Raw genomic sequence first — 21,132 nt, forward strand, 5'->3', positions numbered from 1 at the left:
TCTCCTGACCTCATGATCCACCCGCCTCGGCCTCCCAAAGTGCTGGGATTACAGGCGTGAGCCACCGCGCCCGGCGAAAACATACAATTCTTAGAGTAAGACACGAAACGGAGTTAATTAGAGTAAGACTCGCAACGGCGTTAACCTCATAACAATTAAGTTATATAAATGCTCTGTGTAGTCTTCTGCATCTTTTTAATAATGAAAATGTTTCAAACTATACATCTGAACAGATTAAGGATAATAGTAAGCCTCTAATCCTCCAAGGCAAAATGAGTTTAAATGACTTAAATTATCCGACATTAAACTTACTTAGAAACAAAAAAAATGTAGATCTATATTTAATAGAAAATTTATCTTTGCTGCTTTTATTAATTGAAAATTGTCAACTAAACTCTCCAAAGATAAATCACCATATACATTTCATCTCTGATCTGACTTTTCTTTCTACCTTGGGAGGATCACAGCTCTGGGTAATTAAACAGGTTTCTTGAAAAAGGGATTACATATTTTATGTGTGGCACGTTTTAAAATCCTCATTGAGTGGTGTTAAGAGTCAACGAAAACAAAAAAAGAAGAAAATAAAGAAAAATACTACATTACAGTGCCCTTGTGAAGATTAATAAAATTTAAAAAAAAAGAAAAAAAAATTATCAGGTACCTGACCTTTCAATTTTGATGAATGAATTCCTTTCATTTAAGAGCTGACAATACTAACAATATCCATAGAACTGCAAAACCTATGTTTCAGAAGTAATCTTACCATTCCCATAATCAATGGTTTGTGGTGCATAAAGGTAGACTTCTGCTCAGTTCAACCCCTATTAGACAATTCGACTTCCAGACAGGAAAAAAATAGAAATTTTAATTGCTTTGGTGAAGAAGACTAATCGTTAGAATATTTTACCATACAAATCCCTCAGAAATCATACATAAAGAGTTATGTTGCTAAAATTTTAAGGTCTTCAAATTTGAGATTAAAGTGATATACAGTTTCATTTCTTTTCTTTATCCATAGATATGTATAAACAGTCTATGCTTCTGATCCCTATTTCTACTTCAAATTTTTGTGACACACTACTCTCCAATGACTTAAAGAAAGTAGGCTTTCTTATCACTAGGAAACTATTAAGGTCAGAAATTTGAGAATTCATGGAAAGAAGTGATTTACATATTTATTCCTATGACCTAATGGGAATCATGATAACTCTAAGAATGCTCCATCTTTCTATATTTCTTCTTTAACCAACTAGTTTCTGATATATAACCTAATAACCTAAAATTTATGACATCTTTATATTGGCTTATTTAAGACAATAAGCATGTGCATGCATGAGTGTATATTAAAAAACAAAAATGTACAAGACATTATGATTTTATTCTCGTAATTTTATTAGTATGCATAAACGGTTAATGGACAGGCATTATCAACTTGAATGACCTATCTTACCTACCCTGTAGAGAAAGTATATTCTGTTTTATCCAATTTACCCAATGTCTCTTCATAAGCTGGTTAAAACTGTAACCTTGAACCCAAGTTTGTACAATAAATAAATCTAACTTATATAATCACCCATTATATCTTAACAAAAAATAAATTAAAAACCACTACCTAAAATAATGTCACTTTTCTTCAACTTTTAAAATAAGTGTCCAAGTTGCTTATTGGGATTAGAAGCAGAAGGCTGACAGAGAAACATAAGATAAAAATATTGGCTGGGCACAGTGGCTCATACCTGTAATCCCAGCACTTTGGGAGGCTAAGGCGGGCAGATCACAAGGTCAGGAGTGTGAGACCAGCTTAACCAACATGGTGAAACCTGGTCTCTACTAAAAATACAAAAATTAGCTAGGCATGGTGGCACGCACCTGTAATCCCACCTACTCAGGAGGCTGAGGCAGGAGAATCACTTGAACCCGGGAGGTGGAGGTTGCAGTGAGCCAGGATCATGCCACCGCACTCCATCCTGGGTGAGAGAGCGAGACTCTGTCTCAAAATAAAAAAATATATATTATGAGACTGTCCATCATCGATGTTTTGTTGATAGGAAGTTCTCTCATACAGATGTATCAAAAATACATTTTGAAGAGTAAAGGAAAAAAATACCCTCGCCCAGTTCTTAAATTCCTTACCCCTTAAGTGTCCATATTAGTAAGTCTTATGTCCACGTGAAACATCATGACAACATCTGAGTTTTGCAATGTACGCTACACTGAAAGGCAAATCAAATAGCAAAATACTCAAAAATCTGGGAAATGCTACTCAATCCCCTCTTTTTCTGCTTGATTCATCTGGACGCAAGTACATAACCCTGGAAACAGAAAACATACTCTTGCGGTATTTCCAGCATAATAATTAACTTTCCCACCATGAATAAAAGCAGCCCATGCAGCCCAGGCCAATTACACAGAAATAGGCATCTCCTATAAAAAGAGTAGCAGTCCTCTGGTCTGTCTCTCATTATCGCAAAGGTGGTTATCTCCACTGCAGTGTTGGCCCAACTTCCTTCACCAGGAGGGGGAATAGACACTCTTGAACAGAAGACAGTCTGATCACTTTCATTTTTGCAGCAGGATTTGTTCCAGTATTTATATTGGCATTTCAGTGAGTCACCTATTCCACTGCATATTCCGATCAAATGACATCCAAGAGCTTCAGCAGATCATCACCCTGACTGAAAAAAGTTTAAGCACACATTTTTTCCCAAGAGGGAATATCTTAAAAATGATCCAGGAAAAAATTATTAACATTACAGCTTTTGGAAATTCTAAACACAACCAAATTAAACAGAACCCCAATTCTGATTTAGAATATAGGTCATTTTATCTTTCCAAGACAGGATTAAAGCACACTGGTAATAAAATTAAAGGAAGATTACCCCACTCTTGAGTATAAGACCGTTTTTGAATAGTCCAATCATACTATTCCAGTTTTACAAGGGGAAAACTGGATATGTAACTATAGTCATTTAGTAAAAATAAAAGATAGTTAGAAATGTCATACATGACAAAGTACACATATAGTTTAAGAAACATAGGACAGCTTCCCCCACAATCCTTAAATCCTTATTTAATTTATACCTGTGTGTGAGGCAGTATGAATACAATATGGGACATCAAAAGTATTTCAGTTAGTTTTAATTTTCCTATCAAATCTAAATAGACTTAAAAAATAAGTAAATTGAACCAAATCACCCACTGTTACATTGCTCTAGAAGAAAAGATGTTACCTGTATGTGAGCAAAAGGCTTGGCCTGGTACAAACTCTGGACAATCAATCAGTTGAGAGAAGTCTGTTCGTGGCACACTGCGTGGAGAAGGACCTGGAATTGGCCATTTTTCTGGTTCTATCTTTTTTCTCATTTTTTCATCCACAATTTCTACTTCTGTGCTATCCTTCAGTGCCTATCAACGAAAATTGAGCCATTAAAAATTTTGAGCTATTTCACTGCCTGTGCTATACTTCTAAGAACCTAAAAATTTGAAAATCAGAAATTAGCAAATTTGCAGTTAATGATTCTAAAAAATCCATAAATTAACGACATAGAACCCAAGTTTTAAAATCATTTGCACCTGTAAAGTAATAAATATCCTGATCTCCCATTTATTTAACTTCAGATGATGGTTTTTCACAATTAGAATAGTCATTTAAGGAATACTGAATCAGCTAGAAGCAAACTGACTTTTATTAGCAATTAAGACTTCTTGTCAATTTTCTTCTCTCTCTCATATTTCCTTGTCTTCCATTAAAATAATATCACCAAATAAAATTTAGGCACTTTATTATTGTAATAAGTACCAAAATTTATTGAAAAGTACTACATGCACTCATAATTCCTCACAATATAGTATCACCCCTACCTATAGATGAAGAAACTGAGGCTCAAAGAAATAAACTTAATGAAAGATCATAGATCTAGTATGAGACAACACCAGGACTCAAACCATTGTCTGTCTGCAACTAAAAGTCTTAGCCATTAGGCTATGGTACCTCCCCAATATGTGCGATAATTTAAGGATAAAACAAAACTAGGCCAACATTTCTTCAAGATACAAATTGAAGCTTTACTGATTTAACTTCTGACTGAAATACAGGAGTACTCACCTTTTAGAAATTAGGATAAATATAAAATATACAGTATAGGGCCGGGCGCGGTGGCTCAAGCCTGTAATCCCAGCACTTTGGGAGGCCGAGGCGGGTGGATCACGAGGTCAAGAGATCGAGACCATCCTGGTCAACATGGTGAAACCCCGTCTCTACTAAAAATACAAAAAATTAGCTGGGCATGGTGGTGCGTGCCTGTAATCCCAGCTGCTGGGGAGGCTGAGGCAGGAGAATTGCCTGAACCCAGGAAGCAGAGGTTGCGGTGGGCCGAGATCGCGCCATTGCACTCCTGTGTGGGTGACAAGAGCAAAACTCCGTCTCAAAAAAAAAAAAAAAAAAAAAACACAGTATAAAAACAATATAAAGTTCTATGTACGTTAACCGATAAAAATTAAAGCCCACTATATTTTAGTTGGAGAACATGCTGTATATAATTAAGAACATTATGCATTCAGAAATGAATAGATTTTGAAAAAAGAACCTTACTCTTGCTCTTAATATTAGTGTAGTACTCTCTTATATTTCATAATTGGGCATTTCTTTAAATTATGATTAGGATTTATTTTAAATGAAACTCCTTTGAGAAGGAAGTCTCAAATATAAAATGGAGAAAGATAGGAAAGAATCCTATAGTGAAAACTTTGAATTAGTAAAATCTGTGTATTTTTCCCAACATATATTTTCCTCATTTTGTTCACAGAAAGACCTAGAAGCAATGACACCCCAGTATCAAACAGTATGCCCAACATCCAGACCATGCAATGACATGGATGAATTTCAAAAACTAAAAATGAAAAGAGCCCCGAGACAGAAATCAATTTACACAAATGCCAAGAATAGACTCATCTAATCTGTAATATGAAAATCAGAGAAGTTGTTGGACAGGCTGTGTGAAACGGACTAGAAAGAGCCACAAAGCAAGTTTTTAGAATAATGGAAATATGGCCAGGGACAGTGGCTCACACCTATAATCCCACGACTTTGGGAGGCTGAAGCAGGCAGACCTCCTGAAGTCAGGAGTTCAAGACCAACCCAACCAACATGGAGAGACCCTGTCTCGACTAAAACTACAAAAGTAGTCAGGCGTGGTGGCACATGCCTGTAATCCCAGATACTTAGGAGGCTGATGCAGGAGAATTGCTTGAACCCGGAAGGTGGAGGTTGCGGTGAACCGAGATCACGACATTACACTCCAGCTCGGGCAACAAGAGCAAAACTCGTCTCAAAAAAAAAAAAAAAAAAAAAGGAATAATGAATATATTCTACCTCTTATTTGGGGTAACGCTTATGTTTAATTTTCAAAATTCACAGTAAATACCAAAGATCGCTATATTTTACAATATGTTATCTATCCCTGAATGTAAAACTAAAACTAAAACTAAACTCCTTGAAACTTTCCCATATGTTTAAATTTTCCAAAGTAAAGTTATGGAAAAAGACTGCCAATAGTGTTAGTTAGAATGTGAAGCCAGTCAAACTCCCAATGGTGGTAGTTTTGATTGATTCAATACCTTTAAAAAATGTAGCAGTATCTACAGAAAGTAATTACATATTTATACACTGTTACCTACCAATTTCCCAGGAAAATAAATGCTTATATTCACCTAGAAATATGTACAATAATGTTCACAGTAGTATCAAAGACTCAAACTGGAAAGAACTCTAATATGTCTATAAACAGAGGCATAGAAAAATTAACTGTCGGCTGGTTGCAATGGCTCACACCTGTAATCCCAGCACTTTGGGAGGCCGAGGCAGGTGGATCACCAGAGATCAGGAGTTCCAGACCAGGCTGGCCAACATAGTGAAACCCTGTCTACTAAAAATACAAAAATTAGCCGGGCATAGTGGCAGCTTCCTGTAATCCCAGCTACTCGGGAGGCTGAGGCAAGAGAAGAGCTTGAACCTGTGAGGGGAGGTTACAGTCAGCTGAGAACAGGTCAGTGTTCTCCAGCCTGGGTGACAGAGCCAGACTTCGTCTCAAAAAAATAAAGAAAAATTGACTATTATATTGATACAATGGAAAACTACCAAAAACAGAAAATAAACAACTGCTATACACCAATATGAATAAATCTCACAGAAATAACATCAGAAATAAAGGCAGATATAAAAGTCATAACACCATTTTGTGAAGTTCAAAAACAGGAGAGAGGCCTCTTAAAGGAAGAACAGTGGTATTGACTAGGTGGGTATAGAAGGCGGCTTGCTTGGGTCTTGAAAATGTTCTATATCTTACTCTGAATGGCAGTTACCTGACTGTATACATAGAAAAAAAATCATCTGTAATCTTACGAGTAATAATATATAATGTATATATTATACCTCAATTTAAAAGAAAACAGTTAAAGAAAAACTTGTGGGATGAAAAGTTCAAAGTTCTTTATGTACAGCTACTAAAGGCTCTTCAAACACATGCTTTATTTATAGAGTTTAAAAAAAAAAAAAGAGGAGGCTAGGCACAGTGGCCCACGCCTGTAATCCCAGCAGTCTGGGAGGCAAGGCAGGCAGATCACCTGAGGTCAGGAGTTCGAGATCAGCCTGACCAACTTGGTGAAAACACATCTCAATTAAAAATACAAAAATTAGCCAGGCATGGTGGCAGGCACTTGTAATCCCAGGTACTCAGGAAGCTGAGGTGGAAGAATCACTTGAACCCAGGAGGCAGAGGTTGCAGTGAGCCAAGATCATGCCACTGCACTCCAGCCTGGGTGACAGAGTGAGCCTCTGTCTCAAAAAGAACAAAAGAGGGGGGCCGGGCGCGGTGGCTCACGCCTGTAATCCCAGCACTTTGGGAGGCCGAGGCAGGTAGATCACGAGGTCAAGAGATCAAGACCATCCTGGTCAACACGGCAAAACCCCGTCTCTACTAAAAATACAAAAAATCAGCTGGGCATGGTGGCACGTGCCTGTAATCCCAGCTACTCAGGAGGCTGAGGCAGGAGAATTGCCTGAACCCAGGAAGTGGAGGTTGCAGTGAGCCGAGATCGCACCATTGCACTACAGCCTGGGTAACGAGCAATCAAAAAAAAAAAAAAAAAGAACAAAAGAGGAAAGGACATAACATTGTATGTAGTAAGTTATCACGGTATTCTCTCACATAAATAAACTATCTCAGGAGGAAGATACAAGAAAGAAGTAACACTGACCACTACAACAAGACAGATAACTCATTTACTGTTGGTGAAAAATGAGAAGAAAACTTTTTACCATATACCTTTTTTTCTTGGACAATCACTGGAAGATGACCATATACCTTTTGAGTTTTAAATGTTGTGTAATTTATTTCCTATTTAGAAATAATGAATTTAAAAGGGAAATAAAGAATACAGAAAGTAAAACATTCATCACTTAGGCCTTAAAAGGATCGTATAAAAACTATACCATGCACAAAATTAAGGTAAAGACCTAGGAGAAACAGAGTTACACATATTTTTATTAAAAATCAAGACTTCGTAATCCTGAACAATGAGTTACCGTGTACATCAACATTTTTCAGTATATGAGATTTTCTCTGACTTAGCTATTAATTTTGGTCCTTTTCTTAATGATACAGACCTAGTATTATGAATACTACCAATGCTGGAATACATAGATGTTGCATTCTTACTGCCTGGTAGTAAGAGAAAGACTTGCATGTGCAAAGACCTGGAGATAAAAAGAAAAGAGCACAAGTTTTGAGGAACCACAAGTTCAGACAATTTAGAAAACAAGGTTTGAGATGAAAGTAGCAGGCACAGTTCTGAGGTGATATTATATTAATTATTCCTCTAAATCCTCATACTCTGTTATAGCTTAAGAATTTTTTGTCCTAGTTTAACAAGAATATTAGAGCATGAAGATGTTACATTAATTGCTTAGTTACACAACTGGTAAGCTACAGAAAAGGGATCCATTTGCTCTAACAAATAGAAAATATGAAAAGCTTTCAATTATGGGGAAGATATCAAGAATGCAGTAAGCTGAAAAATAAATGAGTGAAGAAGAATCAGACTCAACAAGTTTGGTTTGTGTTTGCATACTCAACCAGGGCAGATATGGGTATCAGCTAAAGTATTTTGCTTCTCTTGACAGTTTTTCAAGAAAGGAAAGACTTGAGCATATTCAAAAGATATGGGAAGAAGCTGGTAGAAATGAAATGCATGAAGATAAAGGAGTTATTAATAGAAAGACATCATTGAAGACTAACAATAACAGCACATGCTCACTTATTTAGAGCTTACTACATTTGCCAGATACATTAATTAATACAATTCATCCTCATGACAACCCTAGATGTATGTATTAGTGTCTCAGGACACTGCCCAAAGTCACAGAGCTATAAGGGATGTATTCATAAGGCCATGATCTTGATATGTTTACACTGCAATCCCTAATTAAGCCTTACTTTCTTAAGAGAAAAAGAACATCTTTCCTACTATTACAAATGGTAGGTGCATAATGAATGTTAAGTGAATGCAGACTTTTACTCTTCTAAATTGCTATGCTTATCCATTTCTGCTTTTCACAGTGGTATTATTTCTTACCGCATCATTAGCTACTGTATCAGTGCTAACCATAACAGTAGTTCAAAGCTTCCTTTCAAAAATCCTTCAATGATCCTGAAATTTAAGTCAGTGATCTCAAAATTGTGCTTGGATTTAGTGGGACTACAAACAGACCAAAAAGGCATACAAAAATAAAATTACAACTACATTCCTAGAGAAACAGACAGATGGGGAAAAACTGGCAACAACTTCATAAAAATGGCAGCTGAGGTGGACCTTTGCTATAGCACAATGGCAGCAGTTAAAAAACTAATTCTAAAGCTGGGCACAATAGCTCATGCCTGTAATCCCAGCACTTTGGGAAGTTGAGGCAGGAAGATCACTTGAGGCTAGGAGTTCGAGACCAGTTTGGCCAAAGTGAAACCCCATCTCTACTAAAAATAAATAAAAATAAATAAACTCATTCTACTATGAATCATAATATTTGCTCTAAGAGCAAATTTTGAAGAAAAAACTAATTTTCTATTTTAATTACAACATATAGAAACCTTATTTAAATATTTGTCTATAAATTAATATAATAATGATACTAATTGAATCAATTATTTTCATAAAACCAAGAACCATTAATTACACACCAACAAATCATTATTTTAATGTTATTTTCAAAACATGGACTTTTCTATAGTTGATTTTTTTTTTTTTTTTTGAGACAAGAGTCTCACTCTGTCACCCAGGCTGGAGTGCAATGGCACCATCTTGGCTCACTGCAACCTCTGCCTCCCGGGTTCAAGCAATTCTCCTGTCTTTGACTCTGAGTAGCTAGGATTACAGAGGTGTCACCACACCCAGCTAATTTTTCTATTTTAGTAGAGCCAAGGTTTGACCATGTTGGCCAAGCTGGTGTCAAACTCCTGAACTCAAGTGATCCACCCACCTCAGTCTCCCAAAGTGCTGGAATTACAGGTGTTAGCCATGACGCCCAGCCCCTATAGTTGATTTTTAAAACACAAAGCACCTATGTGTTCAAAAGCTTGGTATTCAAAGAAACCTGTTAAGAAAATGAAATGACAAAAACTAGGAAAACATATTTGCAAAATACCTAATAATGGACTTGTATCCAGAATAAAGAACTCATACTGGCTGGGCGCAGTGGCTCACGCCTTCCAGCACTTTGGGAGGCCGAGGCGGGTGGATCACGAGGTCAAGAGATCAAGACCATCCTGGTCAACATAGTGAAACCTCGTCTCTACTAAAAACACAAAAATTAGCTGGGCACGGTGGCGTGGCCTGCAGTCCCAGCTACTCAGGAGGCTGAAGTAGGAAAATTGCTTGAACCCAGGAGGCAGAGGTTGGGGTGAGCCGAAATCGCGCCATTGCACTCCAGCCTGGGTAACAAGCAAAACTCCATCTCAAAAAAAAAAAAAAAAAAAAAAAAGAACTCGTACTTTATCTTTTAAAAAACACTGCAGGGCCAGGCGCGGTGGCTCAAGCCTGTAATCCTAGCACTTTGGGAGGCCGAAGCGGGTGGATCACGAGGTCAAGAGATCGAGACCATCCTGGTCAACATGGTGAAACCCCGTCTCTACTAAAAATACAAAAAATTAGCTGGGCATGGTGGTGCGTGCCTGTAATCTCAGCTACTCAGGAGGCTGAGGCAGGAGAATTGCCTGAACCCAGGAGGCGGAGGTTGCGGTGAGCCGAGATCGCGCCATTGCACTCCAGCCTGGGTAACGTGAGTGAAACTCCGTCTCAAAAAAAAAAAAAAAAACACTTCAATAATAATGAACAAAAAATCTGAACAGACATTTTGACTAAAAAGGTATGCAGATAAAAAAGCGCATGAAAAAATGCTAGACAGCATTAGTCATCAGGGAAATGCAAATTAAACCACAATGAGAGGCTGGCGCAGTGGCTTATGCCTCTAAGCCCAGCGCTTTGGGAGGCCAAGGCAGGTGGATCACCTGAAGGTCAGGAGTTTGAGACCAGCCTGGCCAATATGGTAACACCTCATCTCTACAGAGATTACACTGAGCCAAGATTGTGCCATTGCACTACAGCCTGGGCTACAAAAGCAAAACTGAAACTTCATCTCAAAAAAAAAAAAAAACCCACAATGAGAAATCACTACATAGCTACTATTCAAAAAACTGACAATATCAGCAATGACAAGGCTGTGGAACAAGTCCCATACATAATGGTGAGGATGCAAAATGGTAAAGCTACTTTGGACAATAGGTTGGCATTTTCTTACAAAGATAAGCATACACTTACTATACTTTCTAGCATTCACAATACTAGATATTTATCCAACAGAAATAAATAAAAATATATGTGTGTGTGTGTGTGTGTGTGTATATATATATATATATCCCTATAAAGATCTTTATGCTTCATTCATACTCTCCAAAAACTGTAAACAATCTGAATGTGCACCAACAAGTCAGTGGATAAAATGTGGTACATTCATACTATGGAATACTAGTCAACAACATGAAAGAACAAACTACTGCTACATGCAACATAGGTGAATCCCAAAAGCACTATACTAAGTGAAAAATCAGAAGAAACAAAGGACTATACTTTTTTAAATTTTATGATAGTCTGGAAAATACAAAACTATAGGGATAAAAAGCAGACTAGTGGCCAGGCGCGGTAGCTCACACCTATAATTCCAGCACTTTTGAAGGCCAAGACAGGTGGATGATCTGAGGTCAGAAGTTCAAGACCAGCCTGGCCAACATGGGAAAACCCTGTCTCTACTAAAAATACAAAAATTAGCCAGATATGGTGGTGCACGCCTATAATCCCAGCTACCTGGGAGGCTGAAACAGCAGAATCGCTTGAACCTGGAAGGCAGGGGTTGCAGTGAGCCGAGATCATGCCACTGCACTCCAGCCTGCGCAACCGCGTGAGACTCTTATCTAAAAAAAAAAAAAAGCAGAATAGTGATTGTGGTTACCAAGGGCTGTGTGTAGGGAAAGAAATTGGCTAGAAGAAAAAAAAAAAAAATGTTGAAAGCATTTCTAGAAATAGGCCACAGGCCAGATGAAAGATTTTTTTCCCCCCAAAGTACTGAGATTACAAGTATGAGCCACCATACCCAGTCAGGACTATTTTAAACTAGCCTTTCAATAAGTGGGAATATATGCATTTTTATAGTAACCTGAAGAAATTTTTTTTTTTTTTTTTTGAGACGAAGTTTCGCTCTTGTTGCCCAGGCTGGAGGGCAGTGGCACCATCTCAGCTCACCACAACCTCCGCCTCCCGGGCTCAAGCGATTCTCCTCCCTCAGCCTCCTGAGTAGCTGGGATTACAGGCATGCACCACAATGCCCAGCTAATTTTGATTTTTAGTAGAGACAGCGTTTCTCCATGTCAATCAGGTTGGTCTCAAACTCCCAACCACAGGTGATCTGCCCATCTCGGCCTCCTGGGGTTACAGGATTGAGCCACTGCGCCCTGCCAAAATTTTTATTTGATTTTGCCATTGCACTCTATCGCCCAGGCCAGAGTGCAACGGCACAATCTCAGCTCACTGCAATCAATGAATCCTGGGTTCAAGAGATCTTCCTGCCTCAGCCTCCCCAGTAGCTGGGACTATATGTGTGTGCCACCACTCCTGGCTAATTTTTGTATTTTTAGTAGAGATGGGGTTTCACCATGTTGGCCAGGCTGGTCCTGAACTCCTGACCTCAGGTGATCCACCTGCCTGATACTCTCAAAGTGCTGAGATTACAGGTATGAGCCACCACGCCTGACCCTGAAGAAGTTTTAAGGACCAAGAATCCTCAAAAGGGTTAAAGTTTGAAGGATCAGGTTTAAAATAGGTTGAGTAATTGAGGAAGAGGGGAAAGAGAAAATACACAGTAACATGATTATTTATGAAAGTTTTACAAAACAGAAAAACATCATGGAATGCTATCTAAGCCTCAAACAACTACAGATTGTCTGTTTATAAGACTCTGTTTTTTAGAGAAGTTTTAGGTTCAAAGGAAATTTGAGTAGAAAGTACAAATTGTTTTTTAAATGAGCAATTACCTCTAAGATGAGATTAAGGTTTGTAGTGAGAGCCTGAACACGTTGAAAACCAGCAATCAGGGAAATAGGCAAGAAACCTTGTTCATCCATCTTTCCCCGAAGAAAGAAGTCTCGTTCCAAATTTTCTATACTGAAGTAATATTCACTGAAAAGAGAAATTAAAAAACATAAACTTCATCCATTTATTAGTAGGAAATAAATATTTCTACTGCTTGCACATTAACTGTGAAAACTAATCATTAACATAGAAATATTGTAATTTGGTTAACCATAAGTATAGGTCTAATACAACATACATAGGTTAAACATATAAGATAGCAAAAACCCCTTCTGAATTAATAATTTCTCTTATACATGAGTACAAACTTGAAATACTAATTATTTTCCAAAAAGCTACTATTAATTTCTATTTAAATCAGCCTCTTCACTAAATGTAGCCTCCTCACTAATTGTAAATAAAGCAGCTCATTTTACTTTAAAATATTTCAAAAATTGATTTTTTAATAAGTTAATTAGGTGAAAATCTTTACAAAGCTACTGCTACTTGTTTTATTTAAACATTAGATAACAAAGCGAATCCCATGTTAGCATAATGACTTCCAACTTTTTCCCAATCACTGAAAAGAATGGCATATTGGAAGTATCCTTTGTTGAATCTGCATACAGGAAATTAGTTTGTTTTGTTTTCTAAACTGACAAAGAACTGACATGTTTAATACTTCTGAATCTTAGTAACCAGCACAATGTTTACTTGAAAACTTAGTGAACATTCTCAGGTGTAGTGGCTTATGCCTATAATCTCAGCACTTGGGAGGCCAAGGCGAGCAGATCACTTGAGGTCAGGAGTTCAAGACCAGCCTGACCAACAAGAAGAAACCCCATCTCTACTAAAAACACAAAATTAGCCAAGCACGGTGGTGCATGCCTGTGATCCCAGCTACTCGGGAGGCTGAGGCAGGAGAATCACTTGAACATTGGAGGCGGAGGTTGCAGTGAGCCAAGATCACACCATTGCACTCTAGCCTGGGCAGCAAGAGCGAAACGTCATCTCAAAAAAACAAAAAAACACTACTTAGTGAACACACAGGCATATGTGCACATACACAATTATATATTCTGAATGATTCAAGTTATCCCCTCTTTTTTCTTTGATAGACAATAAGACATCAAGGGTGGCTCACACCTGTAATCCCAGCACCTTTGGCGGCCAAGGCAGGTGGATCTCTTGAAGTCAGGAGTTCTAGACCTACCTGGCCAACATGGGGAAACCTTGTCTCTACTAAAATACAAAAATTAGCTGGGCATGGTGGCTGATGCCTGTAATCCCAGCTACTCAGGAGTCTGAGGCAGGAAAATCACTTGAGCCTGGGAGGCAGAGGTTGCAGTGAGCAGGGACCATGTCTCTAAACTCCAGCCTGGGAGACAGAGCAAGACTGTCTAAAAAATAATAATAAAAGACATTAAAGGTACAGAACATAGCTAAAGAAGGAATATCCTTAACACCATGAGGCACATGGAGGCAAAAATAAAGAAAATGATTCGATGTCTTATCTTCTCTTGAAAAACACAAACCCACTTAATCTTTTCTGAGAGAAATGTAAATGGATGAACTGTCAGTAAGATTAATAACTACACATCCCAAGACATAAAGATAACATTCACAATACAATTAATAATATCCTTTGATAAATACATGTTTATCCACACCATAGGAAAAGTTAAAAAGAGAAAGAGAAATACATGTTTAAATTATAGCCTCCATAAAAGAGTATGAGGATTTTTAAAGAGACAGAAGAAGACAAATAAGGGGAAATATAAAAAGAATGATATAAAGAAATACATGACATCAATGATGATGAGGCCTACAGTTTAATAATCCCACACTATTTCCAAATCACAGAGAAAGTTTTCAAAAATGGAATATAAGTTATGAGAAAAGAAACTACCTCATATTTTGGGGTATAAAACTCAGTGACTAAAGATGCCCTTGAAGTATGTGGGCCAAATTCTAACTTTGAAAATAAGGCATCTATAACTGAAAACTGGTTTAGAGCTACCTTTCACTTGCAGGGAATAAAATTAATCATCTTATTGAATATAAATATCCAAATTTTCCTTTAACAGTTTGATATTTATCCAATTATCAAAGTGAAAAGCTCACTCAGAGAGTACTGAAATACTATTGACATTCAGTGACACCAGTAAATTATTTACTTTTTTTTGAGATGGAATTTCACTCGTTTCCCAGGCTGGAGTGCAATGGCACCATCTTGGCTCACTGCAACTTTTGCCTCCCGGGTTCAGGTGATTCTCCTGTCTCAGCCTCCTAAGTAGCTTGGACTATAGGTGTGTGCCACCACACCAGGCTAATTTTTGTATTCTTAGTAGAGACAGGGTTTCACCATGTTGGCCACGCTGGTCTGAACTCCTGACCTCAGATGATCCACCCACATTGGCTTCCCAAAGTGCTGGGATTACAGGTGTAAACCACCATGCCCCGGTCTCATTTACTCTTTTTAAACACTGAAGAAAAAAATCTAAGTCTTAAAGAAATGAATATTCTGATGGCTGTTACACCTCAAAAGCCTTATTCATAGTGTCTGGCATGTGGTAAATACATAATATATGTATTAAAATTCTAAAATTTCAGGCTGGGCACAGTGGCTCACACCTGTAATCCCAGTACTTCTGGAGGCTATGGGGGGGTGGATCACCTGGTATCAGGAATTCGAGACCAGTCTGATCAACATGGCAAAACCCCGTCTCTACTAAAAATACAAAATCAGCTGGGTGTGGTGGTACATGCCTGCAATCCTAGCTACTAGGGAGGCTGAGGCAGGAGAATCACTTGGACCTGGGAGGTGGAGGTTGCAGTAAGCCGAGACTGTACCATTGCACTCCAGCCTGGGCCATGAGCAAAACTCTATCTCAAAAAAAAGAAAAACATTCGAAACTTTCGGACTTTAAGACATTTGATTTAGTTACAAGTTACAACTGTTCTTAGCTGTGAGATGTGAACTTGCCTCAATCAATAATAAACTGTCCTGGCCGGTCGTGGTGGCTCTCGCCTGTAATCCCAGAACTTTGGGAGGCTGAGGCAGGTGGACTACCTGAGGTCAGGAGTTCAAGAACAGCCTAACCAACATGGTATAAAATGCTGTCTCTACTAAAACACAACAATTAGCTGGGCGTGGTAGCAGATGCCTGCAATCCCAGCTACTGGGGAAGCTGAGGCAGGAGGATCTCTTGAACCTGAAAGGTGGAAGTTACAGTGAGCCGAGATTGTACCATTGCACTCCAGCCTGAACAACAAGAGCAAAACTCCACCTCAAGAGAAAAAAAAAAATTTTTTTTTTTTTAAACCCTCAATCGCCAGGCACAGTGGCTCACGCCTGTAACCCCAGCACTTTGGGAGGCCGAGGCGGGCGGATCACGAGGTCAAGAGATCGAGACCATCCTGGCCAACATAGTGAAACCCCGTCTCTACTAAAATATAAAAATTAGCTGGGCATGGTGGTGCACGTCTGTAGTCCCAGCTACTCGGGAGGCTGAAGCAGGAGAATTGCCTGAACCCGGGAGGCAGAGGTTGCAGTGAGCCAAGATCGCACCACTGCACTCCAGCCTGGTGCCTGGCAACAGAGCGAGACTCTGTCTCAATCAATCAATCAATCAATCAATCAATAAAAATAAAAAACCCTCAATCATTTTGAAAACATTTAAGCCTCGTACTTTAGAATGCATTTTGCATCATTTTTCCATAGCTGTCAGAAAAACATTTTAGTGACTTCTCAAAAAGAAAATCAAAACCTTAATCAATCAGCCTATCTATATATTAGAAACCAAATAATACAAAGTGAAAAGCACGACTCCTTCAAAGCTAGATCTCCACTAATCAAAGAATGGTAATAGTAACAAGCCACACTAAATCTGGTGCCCTACTAACATTTACCAAAAACCCTACTGCTAGAACAGCAAAAAAAAAGGAGGCATGACCAATGCCTTATCTGACATTTTGATCAGTGTCCTAGGGACATCATGAAGTCCTACCTTAGAGGCTCTGGATTCTACACTGCATGATCAGAAATTTTGTCAACAATGAAGTAGCTCTGCTCCTCCCTCACTTGTATGAGCACACTGGAGGCCGATTATCCTGACATTGGAGTTGCATGTCCACTGTCAGGTCTCAGAAGGGGCTTGGCAGCAAAAGTTACAAAAAAGACAGTAATAGTGGTATGAAGTTGACAGCCACATGTCAAGCACTTTCTGCCCATAAAAAGGCCCTTTTCTTCAGTGTTTGCATCAACTGTAACAAAAGAAGCAAGAACAAAATAAACAAGTTGCCCCACACTGTAAGCAAACTGGATCCACCATGAAGGCATTCCAGGAAGGTGCCTGGTTGATGATGATGAAGAAATTTTCTAGTAACAGAGTAGGGTCTATTTTATTTTGGAATAATAGATGATTTTTTTAAAATCTATATTTCAGCTAAATAAATGATTTTTAAATGCTTATGCCCCTTCAAAAATAGCCCTTTTCCTTCACCATGTAAGGATAGAAAAATTTCAAGTTTTAACAAATTGGTTGTGCATATTGCTTGGCAACATTTGGTTTTTTGCCTCTATAAAAACATACTATATAAATAAGCAAAATATCCTGTATAATACTAATACGCATATGGTTTTTTCTTTCAGAAAATAGAACTAATATTCTCCTGACTTCACATTCAGTACCCAGAAAGCAACTATTATGAGAACTAGAGTATGAAGTCTGAACTAAAAGATAAGATACTCCCTCTTTAATGTATGTCACAAAGAAGAACGTAGAAGATAAAAAACAAACTTAGAATTCAGAAGTCATTTGCTAAGAAGAAAGTCAAAAGATACCTACCACCATTTTTGTCTTTATGTTCATTTGCAAATTCTAATATAAACACCTATTTGCAAATAATGAGCCAAATTTTACTTGTTCAATTTCAAGCATATAAGAGTACAGCCGTATATTTATTCATATTATGCAATAGTATTTTACCTAATCTCATTTAAGGAGAAAAATATCTAAATAGTAGAGAAACCAAGATACTTATATAAACATCATAAACTAAATATGAAATTTAAGAAATACCTATTTTAATCATATATTCTAAAAATATATAATCAAAATAATTTTAACATTTTCCAACCTTTAATAATATGTAGCTTTAAAAATATTACAACAGGCCGGGCACGGTGGCTCACGCCTGTAATCCCAGCACTTTGGGAGGCCGAGGCAGGTGGATCACGAGGTCAAGAGATTGAGACCATCCTGGTCAACATGGTGAAACCCTGTCTCTACTAAAAATACAAAAAATCAGCTGGTCACGGTGGCGCGTGCCTGTAATCCCAGCGACTCAGGAGGCTGGGGCAGGAGAATTGCCTGAAACTGGGAGGCGGAGGTTGCGGTGAGCCGGGATCGCGCCACTGCACTCCAGCCTGGGTAACAAGGGCGAAACTCCGTCTCAAAAAAAAAAAAAAAAAAAAAATATTACAACAGGCTGGGCACAGTGGCTCACGTCTATAATCCCAGCACTTTGGGAGGCTGAGGTGGGCTGATCAACTGAGGCCAGGAGTTCAAGACCAGCCTGGCCAACATGGCAAAACACTGTCTCCACTAAAAATATAAAAATTAGCCAGGTGTAGTGGCATGTGCCTGTAATCCCAGCTACCCGGGAGGCTGAGACAGGATAATCACTTGAACCCGAGAGGCAGAGGTTGCATTGAGCCAAGATCATACCACTACACTCCAGCCTGGGCGACAGAGTGAGAATTTGTCTCAAAAAAAAAAAAAAAAAAAAAGTTATAATATATTCATTATCAATGACATTTAAATACGATATTGCAACAGATTTTGCTATCCCATCTGCTTAAATCAAACATCCACTTACATTTGACGCTTAATATACTCTTTAAGCAATGCTTCTTCCACAGGATACACCTGTACACCTGTACCATCATCATAGTAATACATCATACTGGTATTAAGTTCTGTTTGAAATGGTTGATCAGTCCTTTCACCATGTTCTTGATAACCATATGAATAATCAAAGTTCACTTGATGTGAATAAAGAAAAAGAAAGGTAATCACACATTAGAAAAAAAGGCTATTACTATGGCTAAAGTGAACAACTTCAAAGGTTAACAAATATAAAACCATCTATTATCAGACAAAAAAATTAGTTAAAACATAATACAGGATAGCTGCTCTGTTTTTTTCAAAGTTTATCTAATTTAACAAAACAAATATTATGTCATACATCGAGGATTTCCTCTGCCTCGTCCTCTTCCCCGTCCTCGGCCTCTTCCTCGGCCTCTAAAGGAACCTCGGATATTACCACCCTCGCTTCTCACACTGGAAACTTCATCTTGATCATCTCTTTTTTCTCTATCTCGCCTCCAACCTTTTAAAAATAAAAATATTTTTATGTACTCCAATTTGCAAATAAAATAACATGATTATCTTTATAAAAACATAGTAGCCACCTTCTTCCACACTTCGTAACTAATTAATAGTCCCAGGCATTTTTCAGATGGATACAAACTGAAAAAGATCCAACAGGAATTTATCAAAAATATCTCTAGCAAAAACAGACCTCAAAAAGTATTAGCATATAAAGAATACATTCTAACAAGTATAACAACATACTAGAAAGATAAAGAGATACTTTTATTAAGATTACTGTTAAAGATTCAAGAAGTTCCAAGATTACTAAGTTTGTACTACATATTTCTACCAAAGTAGGTAGAAATTAAAAAAAAAAAGTTTGTACTACATAAAACTTCTAAAAAAACATGTTTCACAAAATATCTAAGGATGGTTCTATTTATTTAAGTAAACGTCATTCCTTATAAAGTAAAAAGGGAATGAAAACACAAAACAAATTTAGAAAAGGTATCTGAAGCAAAATGTAGAAATTCTATATGGAGTACACATAATAACTCATACCACGCCCTCTCATGCAACATGCACACACACACACACACACACTCAACTCTCTCTCTCTCTCTCTCTCTCTCTCTCTCTCTCTCTCCCCCCCCCCCCCCCCCCCACAATGGGAAAAATGTCTAAAATACAATCAGGGCAACAAAATGCAAGTGGACAATAAATACACAAAACGGTGCCTACCAATGGGTCAATAATCATAAAAGGCCGGGCGAGTGACTCAGGCCCGTAATCCCAGCACTTTGGAAAGCCAAGGCAGATGGATAACCTGAGGTCAGGAGCTGAAGACCAGACTGGCCAACATAGTAAAACCCATTCTCTACTAAAAATACAAAAAACCATAGCACACACTATTTGGGGGCTAAGGGAAGAGAATCACTTGAACCTGAGAGGCAGGGGTTGCAGTGAGGAGAGATCACACCATCGCACTCCAGCCTAGGCTACAGAGCGAGATTCCCTCTCAAAAAAAAAAAAAAGAAAAAAAAATCATCAAAAGAGGCTCACACTTGTAATAACAGCACTTTGGTAGGTTGAGGCAGGCAAATTGCTTCAGTGCAGGAGTTCAAGACCAGCCTGGGAAACATGGCAAAACCCTGCCCGTACTAAAAATACAAAAAATTAGCGAAGCGTGGTGGTGCCGGTTGTGTTGTCCCAGCTACTCGGGAGGCGGGAATGGGAGACTCTCTTGAGCACCAGAGGTGGAGGTTGCGGTGAGCTGAGTTACTATGCTCAAGGCTAGGAGAAGGGTGAGACGCAATCTCAAAAAAAGGTAATCATCATCATAAAAAGAAAAAGAGCCAGGTGCAGTGGCTCAGGCCTGTAACCCCAGCACTTTGGGAGGCCTAGGCAGGCAGGTCACTTGAGGTCAGGAATTCAAGACCAGCCTAGCCAACACGGCTAAACCCCATCTCTACTGAAAATACAAAAATTAGCCAGGTATAGTGGTACGTGCCTGTAATCCCAGCTACTTGGTAGGCTGAGGCAGAAGAATTGTTTGAATCTGGGAGGCGGAGGAGGTTGCAGTGTGCCCAGAACCTGCCACTGCACTCCATCCTGAGTGACAGAGCAAGACTTCATCTCAGAAAAAAAAAAGAAAAACAAACGGTGCTCAGCCTTATTGACTATGAGAAATGCAAATTAAGATAATGAAAGGCTTTTTACCCCAGTATAACTAATATTTTAATGTCTCTAATATGAAATGTTCAACATTAGCCAGGCACGGTTGCTCACACCTGTAATCCCAGCACTTTGGGAGGCTCTGGTGGGCAGAGAGAACTTGAGTTTCAAGACCAGCCTGGCCGACATGGCGAAACTCATCTCTCCTAAAAATACAAAAATTAGCTAGGCATGGTGGCGAGTGCCTGTAGTCCCAGCAACTCAGAAGGCTGAGACAAGAGAATCACTTGAACTCAGGAGGCAGAGGTTGCAGTGAGCCGAGATCTCTCCACTGAACTCCAGCCTGGGCATCAGAGTGAGACTCTGTCTCAAAAAAAAGGGTACACATTAGTGAGGTTGAAAATAGATA

The 21,132-nt window shown here is 38.5% G+C and overlaps 1 protein-coding gene across 7 annotated transcripts in view; it reads right to left on the bottom strand.

Annotated features, from left to right (window-relative positions):
* LARP1B (La ribonucleoprotein 1B) overlaps nucleotides 1–21,132 on the bottom strand; it is a 159,364-nt gene that overhangs the window by 127,630 nt on the left and 10,602 nt on the right. For 6 of the 7 annotated variants that reach the window (XM_032292307.1, XM_032292309.1, XM_032292308.1 and 3 more), the window contains exons 5-8: nucleotides 18,922–19,065; nucleotides 18,553–18,718; nucleotides 12,633–12,777; nucleotides 3,231–3,405 (exon numbers count right to left, since the gene is read on the bottom strand). In XM_032292307.1, the coding sequence (XP_032148198.1) occupies nucleotides 3,231–3,405; nucleotides 12,633–12,777; nucleotides 18,553–18,718; nucleotides 18,922–19,065 (630 nt within the window). Of the gene's footprint in view, nucleotides 1–2,267; nucleotides 2,676–3,230; nucleotides 3,406–12,632; nucleotides 12,778–18,552; nucleotides 18,719–18,921; nucleotides 19,066–21,132 lie in introns of those variants that run through there. The other variant, XM_032292314.1, reaches the window with a different exon arrangement.

This window comes from Sapajus apella, unplaced genomic scaffold, assembly GCF_009761245.1.
Source record: "Sapajus apella isolate SASKATOON/1434 unplaced genomic scaffold, GSC_monkey_1.0 scaffold27, whole genome shotgun sequence".
Classification (NCBI taxonomy): domain Eukaryota; kingdom Metazoa; phylum Chordata; class Mammalia; order Primates; family Cebidae; genus Sapajus; species Sapajus apella.